A 22,937-nucleotide genomic window follows, 5' to 3' on the forward strand; every position below is an offset into this window, starting at 1 on the left:
TTGAAGTCAGTGAGAATGAAGAGAAACATAATTTTTTGTTGTGGTAAACACAGCGGGTGGCGCTGTGGGTTAAACCACAGAGCCTAAGGCTTGCTGATCAGAAGATCGACGGTTCGAATCCCCGCGACGGGGTGAGCTCCCGTTGCTCCGTCCCAGCTCCTGCCCACCTAGCAGTTCGAAAGCATGTCAAAGTGCAAGTAGATAAATAGGTACCACTCCGGCGGGAAGGTAAACGGCGTTTCCGTGCGCTGCTCTGGTTCGCCAGAAGCGGCTTAGTCATGCTGGCCACATGACCCAGAAGCTTTATGCCGGCTCCCTCGGCCAGTAAAGCGAGATGAGCGCCACAAAACCCAGAGTCGGAAATGACTGGACCTAATGGTCAGGGGTCCCTTTACCTAGACGTATAGCCAAGGTTGCAAATTCTCCAAACTAAGGCTGTGTCATTTATTATCACCCACTCCAGGAGTGACCAACCAGGAGAAAGAGGCAGCCTGCCTGGGTGGAGGCAGGTAGGCCAACGGCCCAATAAGTTCCAGTTGAGCACCTTCTCAAGCTCCATCTGCCTGTCTGCACCTTTGCCGCCTGCAGGCAATCTGAGCTGGGAATACATCGTTGCTCCCCGGCCACCACGATGTATTGACAGCTCAAAAGGTCTGAAATCGGTATCGCGGTCTGAACCAGCATCAGACAATTCACCAATATATTGCCCAGCTCTCCCCGTTACACCTTCAGCTTCCAGCACCTCCTCTTCCCAGGCTTCTCCTTCTTCTCCCTCTCATTGTTGTCCCACCACCACCTTCTTCCCCTGGAGGTTCCCCAACTGCTACCTCCCACCATTCTTCTGCGTCCATCCAGTCCATGACACCAGGCAATACTGAGCTTAATGGACCAATGGGTCTTCCAATGTTCTTACTTTCCAAGGGGTTCAGGACGGGCTGTGAGTCACAGACAGCATCTATCTCACTGCCTAGTGGCAGGGTTGGCTCAAGGGAGGGCTTCTGACCCCACCCCACCCCGGAGGCTTTTGGGGGGTTGCAGGTAACTGCCATGGGGAGGAGAGGACTGGGGAACCTTGCTTTCCATGAACCAGCTTATCTTTGACAGAAAGGGAAAGATAACACTGTCAGTCTGTTTGAAGCCACTGTTGGGTTGCTCGTTTTGAAGATCTCTCACTCCACCTAGCGGCTAAATGCACATCTTCAGTTTTGCTTGAAAGCCATTTATTCGTTTAGGGTGGCAAAGCCAAAATGGTGTGACCAGGCACACTAGTATGCCATTAGAAGGGCTAAGGGGTGTATTAAACATGTTGTGGGAAGACCACCATGTTGAATGGATTTACAGTTCTGATTAAGAACATAGCATTGATCCATCCCCCAGCCAGGGTAGGGGCGGTGACATCATTATGGAGGGAGACACTGCAGTTCATAGAATCATAGAGTTGGAAGAGATCCCAAAGGGTCCAAACCCCTTGCAGTGCAGAAATCTCAACACATAGTCCCCCGTCCAATTTGAAACCATACCGGACCCTGCTTAGCTTTTGCAAGTGTGCTAGCAGTTTTACTGCTGAACCTCCCTGGCACGTTATGTCAGTGGCACCAACCCCTGCCCCAGCTGTCAGACACAGGGGCCACAGCCTAGGAAGCAGTTGAGTCCCAGCTGATAGGACAAGGGGAAGCGGAGGATGCTATCTTGGTGTTGCAAAGAGGAAACATCTACATCTGTTGTGACTGTCGTAGTGAGTTATACTTCTGATGTTAGTCCGGAAACAAGTTATGCCCAAGGCATCAAATGACTTGGGGAACCTAGTTGAGTTGTTAGGTATAGTTCAGTTGGTAGAACATTTCTGGGTTGTGGGTATGAGCCCCACGTTGGGCAAAAGAGTCCTGCGTGGCAGGGGTTGGACTAGATGACCCCGTGTGGTCCCTTCCAACTCCACAACTCATATCTAAACATTATGGTTTTTTTATTCGTTGACTTCAGCATTTATCTCTAGACATAGTCAAAACAAAATAAAATAAAAATTCCTTCCAGTAGCAACTTAGAGACCAACTAAGTTTGTTCTTGGTATGAGCTTTCGTGGGCATGCACACTTCTTCAGATACCTTCAGATTCTTCATTCGTGCATGCACACGAAAGCTCATACCAAGAACAAACTTAGTTGGTCTCTAAGGTGCTACTGGATGGAATTTTTATTTTATTTTATTTTGACTATGGCAGACCAACACGGCTACCTACCTGTAACTGGATCTCTAGACATAATCACCTTTTATGTAGACCCCTTTAACATTAGAATAATGTTAAATTTATCACATTGCATACCAAAGATTAAAAAAATTAGATAACCTAATACTTGTGAACATAAAAGTTATTCTGTCTTGGTTTGTCCCAGTAAAGAATAAATGGTTACTACATTTCTGATATACTAACTTGTAGAGTTGATCTGGCCCAGCCTGATTTGTTGCTAAGGTACAGGTTTGTTTACTGATGTTATATTTCAAACTTCCTCCATCACTCTTCCACTGATACTTTCTCATTTTTCTCCTGGGCTTTTATTTCTTTATTTTTGCAACTTAACATTTTGGCAGCAAACAACAAATGCTCCACTACTTCTCTATAGCCCTTTCTAATTCACCCTTTCCGTACTGTGAATAATAATCGGACTGTGTTTAATTCAGGGGTCAGCAAACTTTTTCAGCAGGGGGCCGGTCCACTGTCCCTCAGACCTTGTGGGGGGCCGGACTATATTTTGAAAAAAAAATATGAACGAATTCCTGCGCCCCACAAATAACCCAGAGATGCATTTTAAATAAAACCACACATTCTACTCATGTAAAAACACCAGGCAGGCCCCACAAATAACCCAAAGATGCATTTAAAATAAAAGGGCACATTCTACTCATGTAAAAACACGCTGATTTGCGGACCGTCCGCAGGCCAGATTGAGAAGGCGATTGGGCCAGATCCGGCCCCCGGGCCTTAGTTTGACTACCCATGGTTTAATTCAAGCCACTGTGGGAAAGGAAGGGCAGCCCAGGCTGCTGCTTCCTGTTCGGCTAGATTGTGTGCCCCCTTTTAGCAATATTATATGAATGGCATTTATCATTAGCTACACTGAAAAAGGGCCGGAGAAGCAGGGGCTGTAACACAGTGATCGCATAGTAGCTGCGTGTGGTAGCACTGCAAAAAAGGAAAACCTTTCTGGCTGGAGGTAATAACTATAAAGTGAATTATCAGATAGCATATGCAGTAACGCTATCTGAAGTTGCCAAGGGGAGAAATCACTCATAAGCAGAAAGCATTCCCCAAGGTTAGTAACTCTTTAACTCATGCGAGGAACAAATGAATTGATCAAACTGACAAATTTGATTAGAATAAGGCTGGGGATATTGGGAAACTTGCGTCCCTCCTCCTCTTCCTCATTTTTCCCCTTAGTTCCTAGCAAATAAAAACAAGTGGTGGCAATTTAGGAATTCATTTGTCTTTTTTGAAACTTTTACCCTACCTATTTTTCTTAAGAAATTCAAGGTGGTTAACAGTGAACTGGTAGCTGTGATTTAAAAAAAAAAATAGCCACCAGTGAAGTGGAGCAACTGCTGGGGTACCCTCAGTGCCATGACATCGCCATATTTCATCCAGATGTGATCCCACCCATTGACTCCCCCCCCCCAAAGCAATCAAAACTGAACAGGATGAATGCAACGAGAACTGTTGGTGTTTCCAACTGAGAGGAAGCCTCTCAGGTGGAGTCAGCAACATTGGGCAGGGTCATTGGGCCCAATCCTATCCCCTTTTTCGTGCTTCTGGTGCAGGGATAGGAAAGGCTTGTGGCCCTCCAGATTTTGTAGGGCTACAGTTCACATTACCTGTGTCCACTGGCCACGTTGGCTGGGATTTATTAGAGTAATTTATTTATTATTATGGAGGGAACGGGTGGTGCTGTGGTCTAAACCACTGAGCCTCTTGGGGTTGCCAATCAGAAGGTCGGCGGTTCGAATCCCCACAACTGTCCCAGCTCCTGCCAACCTAGCAGTTCGAAAGCACACCAGTGCAAGTAGATAACTAGGTACCGCTGCGGCCTGAAAGCAAGATGAGCGCCGCACCCCATAATCACCTTTGATTAGACTTACCCATCCAGGGGTCCTTTACCTTTACTTTTTACCTTATTATTTACATTTGATCCTTCTGCCTGAAGAAACCCGGGGGGGGGGGGCAAACACATTCACAATTCAGAAACAAAACAACCTGTCAGGGTACACCACGGTGTTGCTCATGAGTAACAACAGTGTCCTCTTACACTAAAGATTACTTTATTGTGCATAACTATTTACAGTGCAGAGCTAGCTAAAAACAGTCACTTGCAGAATCCGGAAGTGCCCCTCTCCTGTTTCCCGCCCAGCACCAAAGCCTCGGCACCCTGAAATGACATCTTCTGTGTCCCCTGCCCCCCCGATGCTGTGCTGGCGCCGGAAGCTGCAACTCCCCCTCTGATCGCCTCTGGCTGCTGTTGCTGGGTCTCTGCCCAGCATCCCTCACCCTCCTACTACTACTCCTCTTCCTCTTCCGCGGGAGAGAGCTCTGGCGATGGGCTTTGAGAGGAGTCAGATGACATAAGTGGCTGGGACTCCCTGTATCTGAGCAAGACCTCCTCTCGAGGAGGTTCCCTACCCTGATCCTCCCCACTAGCAGGATCACTTTCCCCGCTCTCCCCGCGAGGAGTACTCCCGTCCGGGCTCTCCTCACGAGTAGGACCTCCCCCCCCCGGGCTCTCCTCGCGAGGAGAAGGCAAATCCCTGACACAAAACAATTCAAGACATTTTAAAAGCAGTTTCAGTTAAAACATTATTTCAGCTAGTCCAGAAGGCAACAGGTTCTCTGTCCCTGGGTTAGTGTTTGCATGGAAGGAGCACATGAAGACGGCTCTGCTTCTAGCTTTAGTATAATCTGATTTGTCATTTCAACAAAACTCATTTGTTATTTGCATGAATCAACCGCTTACTAATCCCTTAACTAAGGGAGAAGAGAGAGAAGTTTCTTAGAACTAGTGAAATAGTTCTTGTTTGAATCTTACATGACTAGGCATGAACAAGATCCTTGCATGAACAGGCATGTAGTATCAGATATTATTTCCTTTTAAGTAGTTGGCTGTCCCCCCCCCTCTGGTTCTCCTTTATATCTTATGTCGCTTTCACTCATAAAATATTGTATCTCGGGAAACCCTACAGCTAATTGTAAAATGATGTTTTCTTACCCATCTTTTCTCAGAATAGAATGGCCTGAGTATTTGAGCTTAACTACTTAGGGGTTTGTATTAGCCATCCATCTCGGCTATTAAATGCTCACCCAGATTTTAAAATATGGTGTTGCTTGAAGGGGGAAAAGAAATTCATGCATTGGTTTATCTTGTGAGCAGCCTCCAGAGCAGGCCTGCGCAGCTTGTGATCTGTTGAGCCGAATTCAGTTATTATTATTATTATTATTATTATCATTATTATTATTATTATTTGTACCCCGCCCATCTGGCTGGGTCCCCCCAGCCACTCTGGGTGGCTTCCAAAAATATTAAAATACATTAAAATGTCACAGATTAAAAACTTCCCTAAACAGGGCTGCCTTCAGGTATTTTCTGAATGTCAAGTACCGGGTAGTTGCTTATCTCTTTGACCTCTGATGGGAGGGCGTTCCACAGGACGGGTGCCACTACCGAGAATGCCAGTTCACCAGCCAATGTGATACCCTTCCTACCCCTGTTTTTGCAGTCCCAGGTAGATAGCAGAAACAGGTCAGGGATGGTACACTAAGCTGGTACACTAAGCTTGATTCCATGGGTGACATGTTGTGCAAGGCTTCTGTGGGAAAAGGGAGTTTCTAGCCACACCGAAACAAGTGTCCTATCTCGTTGAACTTTACGAACAGAGATAGGGTAAGGAAAGAAAGGTTGTGTTTTGAAACCGGTCTTGAACTATCAACGTTTCGGAGATAATTCCAACCCACCTCCCTGTGATTTTCAATTAAAGAGCGAAAGCTCTCGCATCCTGCCATTATTTGCAGCAAAGGACACAGGCGGCCATTAACCTGCTGCTTTTCTTTCTGCCTCGCAGTTCAATTTCGCCGTTTAGTATTGAGAGCACAAGGCGCCAGAGAAGGTCCGAATCGCCCGACTCTAGAAAGCGCCGCATCCACAGATGTGATTTTGAAGGGTGCAACAAGGTGTACACGAAAAGCTCCCACCTGAAGGCTCACCGGAGGACGCACACAGGTAAGGGCTTTGCCAAAGGTTTCCGCTGTGTGGACAGTGGTAGCGGCAGTGTCTCTCAGAACGCACGTTCTATTTTTTGACATGATGAAAATGCACAGTAAACATTAATGAGCTTTCACCACTGTGTAATAAACAGTAATTATTTTCAACACATAGCCTTGGGGGTTATGAAGCTTCCCAGCATCATGTGATTTTTAGAATCGGAGGTTTTCCTTCCATGTGGGCACACCTGTTCTTTCTCAGTTAAGGCCAAACTCTGAAAAATCAGAACTAGTATTTTTGCCCAGTTTTGGAATGCCAAGCTTTGGCACGTAGGAGCCAACTCCTAGAAGCTGAGGGGTCTTTGGCCCTGCCAATAAAATATTTGAGCCCCTCCCCCCCAAAAAAGGTTGGTGGGCATTACTATTCAAATGGTCTGCATGCACCGTGTCATGTGATTATGCAGGGTGGGGGGAGCTTAACTGCCTTCCTTCCCCCAATACTTTACTCAAGCTGGCACTCCTGCTTTGAAACTTGATGATGGTGATGCCATTGTCTCATGTTCAAAGCCTATGACCATGATCTACACCCAGGGTTGTATTCAACTAAGTCCTACTCAGAGTAGACCCCTTGCAAGTAGTTAATCTAAGAGCCAGTGTGGTGTAGTGGTTAAGAGCGGTAGTCTCGTAATCTGGTGAACCGGGTTCGTGTCTCCACTCCTCCACATGCAGCTGCTGGGTGACCTTGGGCTAGTCACACTTCTCTGAAGTCTCTCAGCTCCACTCACCTCCCAGAGTGTTTGTTGGGGGGGAGGAAGGGAAAGGAGGATGTTAGCCGCTTGGAGACTCCTTCGGGTAGTGATAAAGCGGGATATCAAATCCAAACCCTTCTAAGTTAGTCTTGCCCATTAGCTTCACTGGGTCTGCTCACCATTCCCAGTGTTCAGTTTGACTTAATTTACTGGATGTTCAGCTGATGCCAAAGAAATTCATCTGTTTCTCTTTAGATCAGGCTTCCTCAATCTCGGCCCTCCAGATGTTTTGAGACTACAATCCCCATCATCCCTGACCACTGGCCCTGCTAGCTAGGGATCATGGGAGTTGTAGGCCAAAAACAACTGGAGGGCCGAGGTTGAGGAAGCCTGCTTTAGATAATTTGGGAAGAGAAGGAAGGGTGTAACTGTGAATGGGGGAGGAATTAATTCAGTTTTCATTTTAATGTGAACCTACTTGATTCACATTTCCTAAACCAGTATGTGATCTGAAATGAAGCCATCCTTCAAAATTTGTAGTTCTCAAAGTTTTGCAATGTAGTTCTCCAAGCACAACGAAAAACATACAAAATAAAAGGCATATATTTGGGGAAAATGCACACAAATATGCTTGTATTGGTGAAAATAATGTACAAAAATGCATTATGTTAAGGAAAATGTGTACAACTTTTCCTTTCTTTAAAAACTGAAAACTGGGGTGGAAATAGGGAGAACTGGAAAAAGAAGAAACAGGAACTGGCAGATTAATCCATCGCTACCTGTAATGAAGCAAATGTTTTGTCTCGCCACCTTCAGAGGACCTGGATAAAAGTCCTGAACTTCCATCTGAGCAAAACAAGAGGAGAATATGTATGGAGCTGGGTAGGGGAAAGAAAGAAAAAAATATCAGGATTAATCAGTAACTGATTAAAGTTACTGTCAAAATAGAAGCCCCTTACGCAAAGGGAGTCTAAGCAATGAAAGAGAAGCAGGGGTATGCTGCTTGGCCTGACCTCGACATCAGTGCTCAACACATGAATGTTGGAGGCAGCGATGCTTCCGTTTGAACCCATAGCCCTCTTCACATACCGTGTTTCTCCTAAAATAAGACATAGCCATAAAATAAGCCATAGCAGGATTTCTATGCGTTTGCGAAATATAAGCCGTTCCCAGAAAATAAGCCATACCCTGAAAATATGCCACAATGACGCGGCACCTCCCATTAAAACAGCCTGGAAAGGCGTGGGTATGCAGCGTGCCGATGCGACACGGTTAAAATAAGACATCCCCTGAAAATAAGCCATACTGTGTTTTGTTGAGGGGGGAAAATAATATAAGACAGTGTCTTATTTTAGGAGAAACAAAATAAAAAATTCTTTCCAGTAGCACCTTAGAGACCAACTGAGTTTGTTCTTGGTATGAGCTTTCGTGTGTATGCACACTTCTTCAGATACACTGAAACAGAAGTCACCAGACCCTTATATATAGTGAGAGAGTGGGGAGGGGTATTACTCAGAAGGGTGGTGGGAATGGGTGATCAGCTGATAGGTGTGGAAAACCTGTTGACGACTCTTAACGGCTGCAATTAGTCTAGCAGGGAAAGGCAAGGGGTGAGATGGCTAAAGATCGCTTTGTCATGCATAATGGGATAAGAATCCAATGTCTTTGTTCAGACCAGGTTTCTCCATGGTTTTAAGTTTGGTGATTAGTTGCGATTCAGCCACTTCTCTTTCCAGTCTATTTCTGAAATTTCTTTGTATTAAGACAGCTACTTTGAGATCGTTTATAGAATGTCCTGGGAGATTGAAGTGTTCTCCTACTGGTTTCTCTGTCTTGTGATTCCTGATATCAGATTTGTGTCCATTTATCCTTTGGCGTAGGGTGTATCTGAAGAAGTGTGCATGCACACGAAAGCTCATACCAAGAACAAACTCAGTTGGTCTCTAAGGTGCTACTGGAAAGAATTTTTTATTTTGTTTCGACTATGGCAGACCAACACGGCTACCCACCTGTAACTGTTATTTTAGGAGAAACACGGTAAGTACCAACTGAAGGGGGCTGGTGTGTGCACACCAAGCTCTAGCAAGCAAATGCTCAAAGGAGTTCCTCTCCCGGACACCTGTGTCCTTTGTTCTGAACGCCTCTTTAACCAACGCTTCTCCTTTCCCAGTTGGGCATTTTGGCCTCAGGGATCCCAAGAGCGTTCTCTTGCCTGCTGAGGAGAAACCCCTTTGCCACAGACCCCTCCCCGGTGTGTTGCAGAGGTTCCTGTGGAACCGCCCTCTTAGTTCAGGCAGGTCACAGCCTCTTGGGCTTCTGGGTTAGCTGTGCCTGAACTGAGAGTGAACCTTTAGACCACACCCGGCATTGCCCTGTGGCTGCACACTCAGGGGAGGGTTGGTAAGTGGTGGGTAAACTGCCTTGCAGCGGAGGTTGCCCCCGTTCACCCACAACAAAGCTTCCCAGGAACCCCAAGGCCACTTGGAACAGACCTTGGAAACTGAGGGCAGAAGGCACACAGCCAAGAAGGGGTTCATGCTCCCAGCATCTCTCCGTGGTGGTTTGCCACACCCGACTTGCAAAACCAGAGAGAGGTTATGAACTCCCCGTGGCCACACCAGGGTTTGGGGGAACATGAAGTAACTGGTGGTTAGCCCTGTGGCTTCTAACGGTTGCACATCAGAGCGCAGGAACCAAACCCTTTTCATAACTTCTGTTCTCCTTTGGAGCCAGATGCTGACTGATGTTAAGTACTGCAATTCAGATTGCCTTTGGAGGAGTGTAATTTTGTGTCTGGCTTAATATATGCATTTGCCATGGGCTTTTGCATTTAGCAGTTGGAACACACTGCAGCGTTCGCAGCACAACTTTGCCTTAATTAAACCCACCGTACGGAAGAGCTCGCTGGAAAGCCCCTCCTGGAAGAAAAATTTAAAAAAAAAAAATCACAGGGTGTCTCTGATTGTTTTAATCACCTGAGCTTGTAAATTTTACTCGCAGGCGGCAATTCCAAACCCAATAAACTGGAAAATAAGCTGTTCTGTTAAAATCAGTGGGAATTAGTCCCAAGGAAATCTGCTTGGATGTCGGGCTGCTCATACCTAAACAGCTGTTTAGCAACACTTGGATTAGATGTGTTTTCGGTGCTAAATGTCTTTTGACTTCACTATCCCTAAACAAAAGTACTAGTTTGGGGGGGGACCACCCTCATTAAGGCACCAGTAAGTGGGGAGCAAACCTAGACAGCATCTTAAAAAGCAAAGACTTCACCTTGCCGACAAAGGTCCGTATAGTTAAAGCTATGGTTTTCCCAGTAGTAATGTCCGGAAGTGAGAGCTGGACCATCAAGAAGGCTGATCGCCGAAGAATTGATGCTTTTGAATTATGGTGCTGGAGGAGACTCTTGAGAGTCCAATGGACTGCAAGAAGATCAAACCTATCCATTCTTAAAGAAATCAGCCCTGAGTGCTCACTAGAAGGACAGATCCTGAAGTTGAGGCTCCAGTACTTTGGCCACCTCATGAGAAGAGAAGACTCCCTAGAAAAGACCCTGATGTTGGGAAAGATGGAGGGCACAAGGAGAAGGGGACGACAGAGGATGAGATGGTTGGACAGTGTTCTCGAAGCGACTAGCATGAGTTTGGCCAAACTGTGGGAGGCAGTGAAGGATAGGGGTGCCTGGCATGCTCTGGTCCATGGGGTCACGAAGAGTCGGACACGACTGAACGACTGAACAACAACAACAACAAAGTGGGGAGCACAATAAGGATTCTATATTGCTTTTGTTTGGGTTTTTTATCGTAATATGCAGTAATATAATAGATGAAAGACTGAGCTGAGTAAATGACCGCATAAGGCAAGTCTACAGAACTGGTGAGTTACAAAACCAAAGGCAGCCCACCATCCCTGTAGAGTGCAAAAGGCTAAAACTTAGTGCTAGATAGAGTGCATTGGTTTGCATGCAGAAGGTCCCAGGTTTAATCCTGAGCATCTCCTTGTATGCCTTGGGAAGATTCCTGTCTGAAAACCCTAGACACCTACTGACCCAAATGCACCAGTGGTTTGATTTTTTATCAGGCAGCTTCCTATGTTCCTATGTATTGTGGCTTTCCGAGTGTCTGATACACACTGGTTTTGCAATCCAAGAAGTTTACTATGGGCCTCCATGGATGAACATAGTTGGCAGAATTGGTGGATCAAAGACCGAGTTGTGCGAGTCTTACACAATCTATTAATCCCATAGTTCAAACCGCAAAAAAACAACAACCACAAAACGTAACTACATTGCTTTCGTGCACCTTTTGGGAAGTTTGCAAAGCCTCATGCGGTGTTGAATGTGAACATACTTTACAAGCTAATCTCATCTTGCATTTATATCTGAGCCTTTGCTTTTTTGCCCAGAGCAAAGTGAGTCAACTATTTATGTATGGCCCTGGGGTAATTAGTGTATGATATTGGCTATGTATAAATGAATTATGACAGCCCTGCACGCAAGGATAAGCAGGCTTCAAGAGGGGAAAAAAACCAGATCACAGAAACTTGTTGTTGCATAATTTTACCTTTTCATGCAGTGCAAATGCACCATTAGGCATTCTTGCAAAATACTTAAGTAAGCAGAATTGCGTAGAAATTGCTAAATGGTTTCATATGCCTGGAATTCATAATTTTCCTGAGAAGCTGACCATATCTGAGGGATCAGGATTTAGAGATCCTGGTTCAAGTTGCTATAGGTAAAGGTAAAGGTACCCCTGACCGTTAGGTCCAGTCGCGGACGACTCTGGGGTTGCGCGCTCATCTCGCTCTATAGGCTGAGGGAGCCGGTGTTTGTCCACAGACAGCTTCCAGGTCATGTGGCCAGCATGACTAAGCCACTTCTGGCGAACCAGAGCACCGCACGGAAACACCATTTACCTTCCCGCCGGAGCGGTACCTATTTATCTACTTGCACTTTGATGTGCTTTCAAACTGCTAGGTTGGCAGGAGCAGGGACCGAACAACGGGAGCTCACCCCGTGGCAGGGATTCGAACCGCCGACCTTCTGATCGGCAAGCCCTAGGCCTAGGCTCTGTGGTTTAGACCACAGTGCCACCTGCGTCCTTTCAAGTTGCTATACACATACAGAAAAGGTTCAGGTAGGAAAGAACTCTGCCTGAGACCCCAGAGAGCCAGTGTCAGTCATGGTAGATAGTATTGGGTTGGGATGGACTGTGCTGTGATAGCTCAGTCGATAGAGCACGAAACTATTAATCTCAGGGCCGTGGGTTCGACCCCCACGTTGGATGAAAGATTCTTGCATAGTAAAGGGTTGCACTAGATGACCCTCACGGTCCTTTTCAACTCTTCAGTTCTATGATTCGATGAAAGCATCTTCCTGTGCTCTTAAATCCAAAACATTCATTGACCGTAGAAAAGTAGATGTCAAGCAGGAAGGACGTAGCTTGGATGCCTAGAATCCTGTGGGTCAGACGCTACAGGAGATCTGTGCTTGTTGCTTTCACTCCATCCAGCCCATTCCGATAGCATTTGAAGCCAAGAAATAGCATGGGCGGGACTGACATGGTATGTACTTCTCCTAAAATCTTTTCCGCCTGCGTGTGAAGTAACTGTGTGATCTCCTGGGTTAAAACACAGCACTGCTGTATCAGCAAAAGAAAGGTAAACCACTTCATTGAGCTGGTTCAACCTTTTATCATAGCTGTCAAGTTTCGGATTTGAAAATAAGGGATCAGCACCCTCACCTGTCCTGGGGACAGTCTACACTTCTCAGGGACAGTCCACGCCGCAGTAATCCCCCCCCCAGGCTACAAATTAATTTACACCAGGAAAGAGCTCCCAGGAAAGAGAAATCAGGGCAGAGAAAAGAAAGCACTTATTCACGCAGCACACGGTTAACCTCTGGAACTCCCTGCCACAGGGAGCAGTGATGGCCACCAACTTTAGAAAAGGATTAGGCAAATTCATGCAGGAGGAGAGGACCACTGATGGCTTCTGGCCAGGTTGGCTCTGCTCTGCCTCCAGTTAGGGGCAGTAATGCTTAATCTTAGCACCTGTTGCCGAGAAACATTTGTCTATTTTATCTTCTTCTTTATATATCTGTCTGTCTGTCTGTTTGTTATTAGGTATTTATATTCCACCTTTTTCTCCAAGGAGCTCCCTGGTCCTAGTCCTCATTTAATCCCCACAACAGTCCTGTGAGGTAGGCAGGAAGGCAGGCAGGGCTGAGAACTCTCCAACTCTCCTTCCCGGAAATAAGGGAAATTTAAGGGATATCAACAATAAGGGATAGCTGCGGGAAACGGCTTGGAATAAGGGAGTTTCCCGCAAAAAAAAGGGGAGACTTGACAGCTATGCCTTTTCTGCTGGTGATTCAGACATGTTTGGGGAGAGTTGGAAGCATCTGCAACAGTGCAGATGCTTTGCAGCGATTCGTGCCTTCCACTGGCATTTCAGCTTGGGTTACGGTCAAAAATCTTTGTGTGAGCATCAAATCCGCTAGAGGGCAAACTCTAATAATAAACTGCTCCTTGGAAACCCAAGTATGGCCGTACCAGAAGCTAGGAATTCTGAGTCACACATGCAAGGTATTAAATTCTGATTCCCCGCCTCCCACACACAACCATCTAAAGCAGCCGAGAAATATCATGTGTAATGTAAATTATTACAGGGTTATGAATAAATTTGTGTGGTCTTATTTCAAGGGAGAAACTAACCCAGGCCGTATCACCTGTGATTTGTCAGCATGGATTCTACTAATTGCTAACAGCTAATGAGTAATCTGTGAAAATCAGAGGGCAGGTTTTTATTTAAAAACACTGGATACTCATACACAAAATATGCACCCGTTGTTCAAGTCTGCCTCTCTACATGTATAGTTTAAAAAACCATAGTGCCTGCTATGTGGCAGTTTCATACGAAACAACTTCTTCATGCTAATTATGGCCTGCTGTCTTACTAGACCATTTTTCCATAGGCAAAAGGGACTGGTTGCCATACAAGAAAAAAAATGTACATTGTTTTCCAAAAAGTTGTCCAAAACTTGCTAGCCCACAAGCCTTTCTCTAGCCCACCTATCAATACCTATGTGCGTTAGTCATTTGTGGTATATCAACAGATTAAAAATGAATAAAAGATCCCAGTCTTCTGACTTGAACTTTCCTGTCCATTCACCTGGAGAGGATTCTTATTTACCACGGCAGGCAAGTAGCTATTTGCAAGCCTGCCCTTGAATTCCTTACAACCTTGACTGCTTGGGGGGGAAGGGGCTTATGACTAAGAGTTGTAGCAAAATAATTTTTACTCACTGAAATTAAAGGCTCTGAGTTTGTCATAGTCATTTATTTCAATGGGTTCAGTCAATGGTATCTTCCACAACTTCAATCATGACACATTTGTGTTCCCACCAGTTTGAAATACAGCATGGGAAGGATGACTATGCATGACTCTACGCTTACACCAGTGTTTGAAACTTCTAGGCACATTTTGAGACAGGGAATTTCATTAGCTCGAGCAGTTTCTGAGCACTGGGCCTAAGTACTGCGCCTAAGACTTCAGATTAAAACTACAGAGTGGAAGGAAAGGAGGACCTTTTTCTGCCTCCTCACTTCCAGCTACTCTCTGAAGACTGGAGAAGAGACACTCTTAAGAATATTGGGGGGTGGGTGGGCAGGGGAAGGACTAGACCATGTGGGAAATGAACATAACATTTTAGCTGCAGATCATTCGTTTTCAGCTTTTTATTCTTGTTATAAAAGAGAGTGCCTAGGCATTCCATTGTTGTGCCTAGGTTTAAGGTGCCATCCAGCTCCTTGCTTTCATTTCTCCTTTTCTAACACTGGCTTACACTAATACGTTCTTTAATGGTAGCTTTCTGTTTATTTAGTGTCTCGTCACATTGCAGTGTAATAGTGACAAAATATGATTCTATGCCCCAGAGAGCTTGCAGTCTCAGTAGCCTTGCAACAGAAGTTATGGAGCTGGGTCTAAGGTCTTGTGTGTCCACACGATATCAGGGTTGGAGTTGAAGCGTTCATAATGTTATAATTCGGAGTACGTGGCCTGTGATTAAAAGGAAGTGCTTTGAGCCTCCTTAATGCATTTGAATTATGGTGCTGGAGGAGACTCTTGAGAGTCCCATGGACTGCAGGAAAATCAAACTTATCCATTCTTAAAGAAATCAGCCCTGAGTGCTCACTAGAAGGACAGATCCTGAAGTTGAGGCTCCAGTACTTTGGCCACCTCATGAGAAGAGAAGACTCCCTAGAAAAGACCCTGATGTTGGGAAAGATGGAGGGCACAAGGAGAAGGGGACGACAGAGGATGAGATGGTTGGACAGTGTTCTCGAAGCTACTAACATGAGTTTGGCCAAACTGCGAGAGGCAGTGAAGGATAGGTGTGCCTGGCGTGCTCTGGTCCATGGGGTCACGAAGAGTCGGACACGACTGAATGACTGAACAACAACAACAAATATAATGAAGGGGACCTATCAACAGTCCAGCTCTTAGCAGCTATCAGCCCAGTTCAGATGTGATGCACACTTCAAATTTGCAGAGCACTTCAGGCACATTATTTAATTAATCCTGTTGACAGTCCTGCAAAGGAGGCCTAGTGGTGTTGTCCCCACATTTCAGAGCAAAGCGCAGGCAGAGAGCATAAGGCCAGCTTGTGCGTTTGTTGCTGATCAGCTTATAGCTCACACTCTTGGTCACTCTGTGACACCAACATCAGGAAAACTGAGGGTGCAATACGCAGCCTCGACAGATCACGATCGTGTCTGAAAGAAAATGCCTTGATGCTGAGCTATAGAGAAGCCTCTCTCACTAGACTTTCGGGCTGCTGATCTGCACATGGAGGCATTGCTAAAGATGCCAGAAATCCAGCCTTGTTCCAGGGCATCCTGTGGTCCAAGGTATTTTCCTTTTTAATAAATCTGAGGCACCTGCAGAAGAGAGGATGGCAGACAACTTTTGTGTTTTGTTTAGTCTGAGCCTGTTTAAACTCTGCATTCCTCAGGCTCCACCAGATATTTATTTGAATAAGAAATGGCACCTGTCATTAGTCTTTGTTCATATTTTTTTTCCTCCTTTCAGTAGTTGGAAGCACAGGTAAGACCCATGACTGGAGACATGAAAAATAAGTTCGACTTGTTCTGTGACCTTTAAGCACCATTCAGTGCCTTTTGTTTTGTTAAGAATGGTTTAATACTATTTGTCTGCTCTACCTGATAGAAATTTACTTGCCTAGAGTAATCCCTTCATTTGACAGAATGGAGACGAGTCATTCTCTCCATCTAATCCTTTCGGGGTTGGTCTCCATTCTGTAGACTCTCTGGCTTTCTTTACGGCAAATTCTCCACGTTCATTTATGCCACAGGCGACAACAATTTGTCCCACAACAACCTTGCCAGACTGAAAGGTTACGTCATCAGCCCAAACTCCTTACTTCTTTAAGGTTGAAATGCCAATACTAAAAGTATTTCAAGTGTAGCTTTATCTTTCTGTGTGTATTTCCAATTTCACTACGGAAACCACTAGAAGCTACTGTGTTTGGGCTCTTCAGGGCTATCTCTCTCGTGAGACACAGTGAAGCAACTGCCTCAGAGAGCAAACTGATTTGCCAGTAAAGAGTAGCAGTTTTGACATTTATTTCCTATTTTCTAAAACTAAAACCACTTAGAATTTCTTCTTCCAGAAGCAAATAACCTGGGCCAGTTCTGCCTTGCGGTATAGATAAATGAATCCTTTCCTTCAGCTCTCATTTTTGTTACCTGATTTTGCCGTCAGCGAATGGATCGCTGCGGTGTTAAAGGATTTTTGTACGTTTGTTAATTTTTTAAAAAGCAAAACATTATATGCCGCTTGATTGTAAAATAAAAACCTCAAGGATATTAGGATAGAGCGCATAATACAAAAAGACTAGGCTCTGGAATAATAGAATCTGCAGAGTTGGACGGGACCGTGAGGGTCATCTAGTCCAACCCCTTGCAATGCAGGAATCTTTTGCCCAACGTTGGGTTCGAACCCACAGCCCTGAGATTAAGAATCTTGTGTTCTACTGACTGAGCTGTTGTTACTGTTGTGATCTTCTGCTCACATAGCACCCAGAGTGGCAAATAAGGAATTGGTGACCAAGAACTTGAGGTGCTTATTAGCTTGCTTGCTTGTTCAGAATAGGTAAAATGGGCTTCTAATTGTCAAATTTGTTGGCCTAAGGCAATGCCACACTAAATGGACATAGTCATGTTTAGTTTCTGAAAGTTAAGACTTAGAGAATACCAGGCAGCAGTGACCTTGAGACATGATAACTGGGAATCTTATTTTTTGTGAAGCCACAATTTAGTGCTTCTAGATAATGGCCAGTGTTTTGCCATTCAAGAGCTCAGGGGTGTTGTTAAGATTCCAACTCCTATCAATCCCAGCCAGCATGGGCTATGGTCAAAGACTGAGAGATGACAGTCCCAACAGCATGAGGAGGGCCAGAGCACAGGTCCACATTTTGGGCAACCGAAATGGTCAAAGGCCTGGAAACGATGCCTTATGAAGAAGAAGAAGAAGAAGAAGAAGAGTTTGGATTTGATATCCCGCTTTTCACTACCCGAAGGAGTCTCAAAGCGGCTAACATTCTCCTTTCCCTTCCTCCCCCACAACAAACACTCTGTGAGGTGAGTGGGGCTGAGAGACTTCAGAGAAGTGTGACTAGCCCAAGGTCACCCAGCAGCTGCATGTGGAGGAGTGCAGACACGAACCCGGTTCCCCAGATTACGAGTCTGCTGCTCTTAACCACTACACCAAACTGGCTTAGGGAGGAACGGCTTAGGGAGCTGGGTATGTTTAGCCTGGAGAAGGAGAAGGTTAAGGGGTGATATGATAGCCATGTTCAAATATATAAAAGGATGTCATATAGAGGAGGGAGAAAGGTTGTTTTCTGCTGCTCCAGAGAAGCGGACACGGGGCAATGGATTCAAACTACAAGAAAGAAGATTCCACCTAAACATTAGGAAGAACTTCCTGACAGTAAGAGCTGTTCGACAGTGGAATTTGCTGCCAAGGAGTGTGGTGGAGTCTCCTTCTTTGGAGGTCTTTAAGCGGAGGCTTGACAGCCATCTGTCAGGAATGCTTTGATGGTGTTTCCTGCTTGGCAGGGGGTTGGACTGGATGGCCCTTGGGGTCTCTTCCAACTCTATGATTCTAGGTCTTCAATACGGCAACCACCGATATAAATGTAGCAAATAAATACTAGGAAAATAAGTTCCATCAAAATGCCAGGACTCCGTTTCTACATTAGGCACCAATGCAGCATTCTGCTGAACATGCAGATGCGATTGCAAGGGTGCATACACAAACGCGCGCACATGCATGCTGAAGAACGATTGCTCTGCTCTGTAGGTCTGACATGGTGCCCAGCTGGAAAAGATCCCAAATTGTTATTCCCACAACAGTGTGTTAGAGGGATGAAGAAAAGCAATCCTTCGATTGTGCTCGGTCTCCGAGTTGTTATGAAAAGATTTTCGGCAGTGACTGTTGGCTTTCTAAATAGTTGTGTGTGTGTGTTTATGTCTGCGTGTGTGCCACCTGGGAATGCTGATGATTTCAGTATGTTCAAAGAATAAGATTTCCCCAAAGTCCAAATCACTGCTTAATACTGTGCCTTCTAGAAGTTCAGCCCACATGCATTCCTAGAACAAAATTAAAAACCGGGCCCTACAGCTGCGTGGGGGCTGTGCAAAATATATACGTTACAGATTTAAGGTCACTTAAAGTAGACAGATGTAAGCTCCCATGTTCAGTTACCCATGGAGTTGATTGTGGTAACAGAAAACCCCATTTGAAAGCATTTGCATCATTATAAACATGTAAGCAGTTTCTCAGCAGTATGGTTTTTAGGCAGGAATCTCCAAACAACCATCCTGCCCCCCCAAAAAAAAAAAATTCTAGGGGTGGTCAACCCTTGCAACTAGTGTGCCACAAGGCATGAGGGAAATGTATGTCGGTTTATGGTACCATACTTCTGCAATGCTCCATGCCTTGACGTGATTTTTCCACAGCCCGGGAGAAATCAGCAGTGCTGCAGATGAAGCATACAAGACGACAGGCCTCATTCTGCGCTGTACCCAGCCGCACAGACTCCCTGCTCCTCTCCGGGACTTCTACAGACACTCATTGTTTGTTGTTGTTGTTGTTCAGTCGCTCAGTCGTGTCTGACTCTTCGTGACCCCATGGACCAGAGCACGCCAGGCACGCCTATCCTTCACTGCCTCCCGCAGTTTGGCCAAACTCATGTTAGTAGCTTCGAGAACACTGTCCAACCATCTCATCCTCTGTCGTCCCCTTCTCCTTGTGCCCTGAATCTTTCCCAACATCAGGGTCTTTTCCAGGGAGTCTTCTCTTCTCATGAGGTGGCCAAAGTACTGGAGCCTCAACTTCAGGATCTGTCCTTCCAGTGAGCACTCAGGGCCGATTTCCTTGAGAATTGTTTGTACCACTTGTGAAAACCATGCTATAATTTGGTCACCAGTGGAATGCCCATTCTTTACTTCTGTATGAAAGAGCGACTTTTCAGAGGTCCTGAGACCAGCCCTGCAAGTTACCATGTGTAACGAGGAGGAAGCTAATAATGGCTGGTTTTTATGGTGCCTGAAAGCATAGTAACATTGCAGTCTTGTCTACTTTTCCCCCAGACGTAAGCCCTGCTGAACTCTGGAGGACTTGCTTCCAAGTAAACATGTGTAGGATGGAGCTGCATAATGGGAAGAGCCTTGGAGGGTCAGACACTCAGATGCTTCTGGGAGGTTAATAAGCATGAAGGCATCTGGAACACAAAGGTTTATTGCCTTTGAAGGCAGAGGTCCTATTGTGCTGTTATAGTTGTTGGTAGACCTTTAGGATAACAGATCTCTGGGTCATCCAGTCAACCATACTCCAAAAGGATATTCAGAAGCCAGTGCAAAACCTTGCCCCATGGAAATCAAGACTTCTGTTTCTGCCATAACGTCATTGCTAACCAACTTCCAGAGCAATATGAATAATCTTCAGGTGGTAGATCACCCACAGATGACATGAAAACCAATGATACCACTGGAAATACTCCATTTGCAGCAACATTAAGAGATACTTCCTAAAAAGTGGGTTCTTATAAAATCAAATCACAGGGGTTACAAAAGCATGCTTGTGATTATGTTGTAATTCCATATCAGGCATTTTTAATACATTGGATCTCTGTTAAACCAAAGAGCAACCATCTTTAGGCTCCTTTGGGAGAAATGGCAGGATATAAATTCAATAAGAATGAAGTGTTGTGGGTGAAACATAACAGTCCAGAGCAGAAGGTCCCATGAAACAGAGGCAAGCGATTCAAGGCCCCTTAATTGCAGGGAGCACTGGTTGTACGTCCTGGTAAGAAATGAGACCTCTTAAGTGAGACAATAGGGACACGGGTGGCGCTGTGGGTTAAACCACAGAGCCTAGGGCTTGCTGATCAGAAGGTTGGCGGTTCGAATCCCCGCGACGGGGTGAGTTCCCGTTGCTCCGTCCCAGCTCCTGCCCACCTAGCAGTTCAAAAGCACATAAAAGTGCAAGTACTGTATATTCTGGCATATAAAACTACTTTTTAATCCAGGAAAATCTTCTCAAAAGTCGGGGGTCATCTTATACTCCGGGTGGAGAATCTGTGGTCAAGTATATCTCAAACTCTATATTTTAAGTGGAAAAGTTTGGGGGTCGTCTTATACGCCCAGTCGTCTTATACGCCGGAAAATACGGTAGATAAATAGGTACCACTCCGGCGGGAAGGTAAACGGCGTTTCTGTGTGCTGCTCTGGTTCGCCAGAAGCGGCTTTGTCATGCTGGCCACATGATCCACAAGCTGTACGCCGGCTTCCTCGGCCAGTAACGCGAGATGAGCGCCGCAACCCCAGAGTCGGACACGACTGGACCTAATGGTCAGGGGTCCCTTTACCTTTACCTTTAAGTGAGACAATCTATGCTCCCATTGCCATTCTTGCTGGTCACCACAGCGCTTTGTCTCCAACCCCTAGGGTTTTGCAATATTGCCTTGAGCAGCATGTTTTCTTCAAGTGATTTGCTCTAAAAATGTTAACTGTTTTCTGTGTCCAGCATTTTAAACAGAGAAAAAGTTGAGAGGTATTAGCACTACAGAATGTTGCGCTCTGTCTGGCCAGAGACCATAGCAGGACCGGAAAAATATGATATACCTCTTTCATACCACCTCCAGCACTCGGGGCGGGACTCTTGTCTTTTGCAAGTCATCGTGATGCTTCACCCTTTGTGTGTTGAATGGGACAAATATTTGTGTAATGACAAACAGGGGGAAATAACTTTCGATCAAGGAATTTTTAGTTTTTTTTATACAGCAGCTTCCTCGGGAAGGAAGGTGCTGCAATAGGAGAGATGTCAGTGTTTGTTTTAAGCAAGAGCAATTATTTCAGCATGGTGAGCGTTCAAGGTAATCTCATAATAAGCAGAAATGGTCAGTCTTTTTCAACAGGAAGCTCTCTGGATGTAGTTTGCTTGCATCCAAGCTGTAACCAAAGGGGTGTGGCCAAAGAAACACGCTACAGCTTTGTACCTGAGCAAACAGCCAGCTTGGCACTTCTCCCTTAAGAATGGACTATGGACCCTTGGGTAGTAAAAAAGGGCTGTATAAACTTTGCATTGTAACCTAAGGGACATGTTCCACCTTGCTTTAGAAGGCATAGCTATGCAAGCAAGTAGAGGAAGCTGATTCTTAGCATTTTGTTTTCTGAGTTCCCTGTTTTCCTTTCCGGTTCCGTACTAAAATTTTCGTTTCTATATCACTTGTCGCTTGCGTGGATTAGAACGTTAATCCCTTTCCAGAATTGCCAAGATAATGGTGGTCCTTAAGACTATAGAAAAATTAGGGATGGGCTGAAAGAACTGGAACAGCAAGCGCTTAACTACACTGGAAATGTAAAATGGTAATGCATGCGTATTTCCTCCTGCCACCATATTAACAAAATCCTCAGCACCTTCAGAGCCAGTGTGGTGTAGTGGTTAAGAGCGGTGGACTCGTAATCTGGGGAACCGGGTTCGCGTCCCCGCTCCTCCACATGCAGCTGCTGGGTGACCTTGGGCTAGTCACACTTCTTTCAAGTCTCTCAGCCCCACTCACCTCACAGAGTGTTTGTTGGGGGGGAGGAAGGGAAAGGAGAATGTTAGCCGCTTTGAGACTCCTTCGGGTAGTGATAAAGTGGGATATCAAATCCAAACTCTTCTCTTCTTCTTCTTCTTCTTCTTCTTCTTCACAAAACTTCAATTCCCAGGAGTCGCAAGCCAGGTCAGTTAAATTAGTATCATGCTCCCACAAATTTGTAGTGCAGATGTCCTAAATGATACACGGACTGGATTCACGATAAATCTATGAAACCTTTTCAGCATATCTTGTGCTTCCCTCTTACAAGCTTCACTCCTGGCTCAGATTTTCAGAATACACCTCCTGTCTGCCCCCATCATGCCCAGAATTACACCTAGTTGGGACCAGAGAGAGGAATTGCTCGGTCTCTGGAACTCTGGGATGTCAGGAAAGCTATGCAAACTCCAAGGGCTGTGTTGCAGGACCTACTGTGATGCTGCAAAGGATTCTGGGGCACATCTCTCAAGCTGACCTCTTAGTCAATGAGTTCTTCAAACCATTGATTAGAACAGTCTTTGTCAACTTAGAGCAGAGGTCAGCAACCTCCGGCCCGTGGGCCAGATGCAGCCCACGAAGGCCTTTTTACCGGCCCATGAGCTGCCCACCAACTGAGCCGCCCGCTTGGCAAGCCCCCCGCACACTGCACTAAACCAGCGCGGCGCAGGGACTTGCCGATCAGCACCAGAAATTGCATCTGCACATGCGCAGATACTGGAAATCGCATCTGCGCAGGTCCAGACGCCGAAAATCACTTCTGCGCAGGCACAATTTTCGGCGTCTGGGCA

At 45.6% G+C, this 22,937-nt stretch overlaps 1 protein-coding gene across 3 annotated transcripts in view; it reads left to right on the forward strand.

Moving 5' to 3' along the window:
* KLF12 (Kruppel like factor 12) overlaps window positions 1-22,937 on the forward strand; it is a 236,330-nt gene that overhangs the window by 206,048 nt on the left and 7,345 nt on the right. For all 3 annotated transcript variants that reach the window (XM_033147970.1, XM_033147972.1, XM_033147971.1), the window contains one exon: window positions 6,099-6,256. In XM_033147970.1, the coding sequence (XP_033003861.1) occupies window positions 6,099-6,256 (158 nt within the window). The remainder of the gene's footprint in view (window positions 1-6,098; window positions 6,257-22,937) is intronic.

Source organism: Lacerta agilis, chromosome 4 (genome assembly GCF_009819535.1).
Source record: "Lacerta agilis isolate rLacAgi1 chromosome 4, rLacAgi1.pri, whole genome shotgun sequence".
Classification (NCBI taxonomy): Eukaryota; Metazoa; Chordata; class Lepidosauria; order Squamata; family Lacertidae; genus Lacerta; species Lacerta agilis.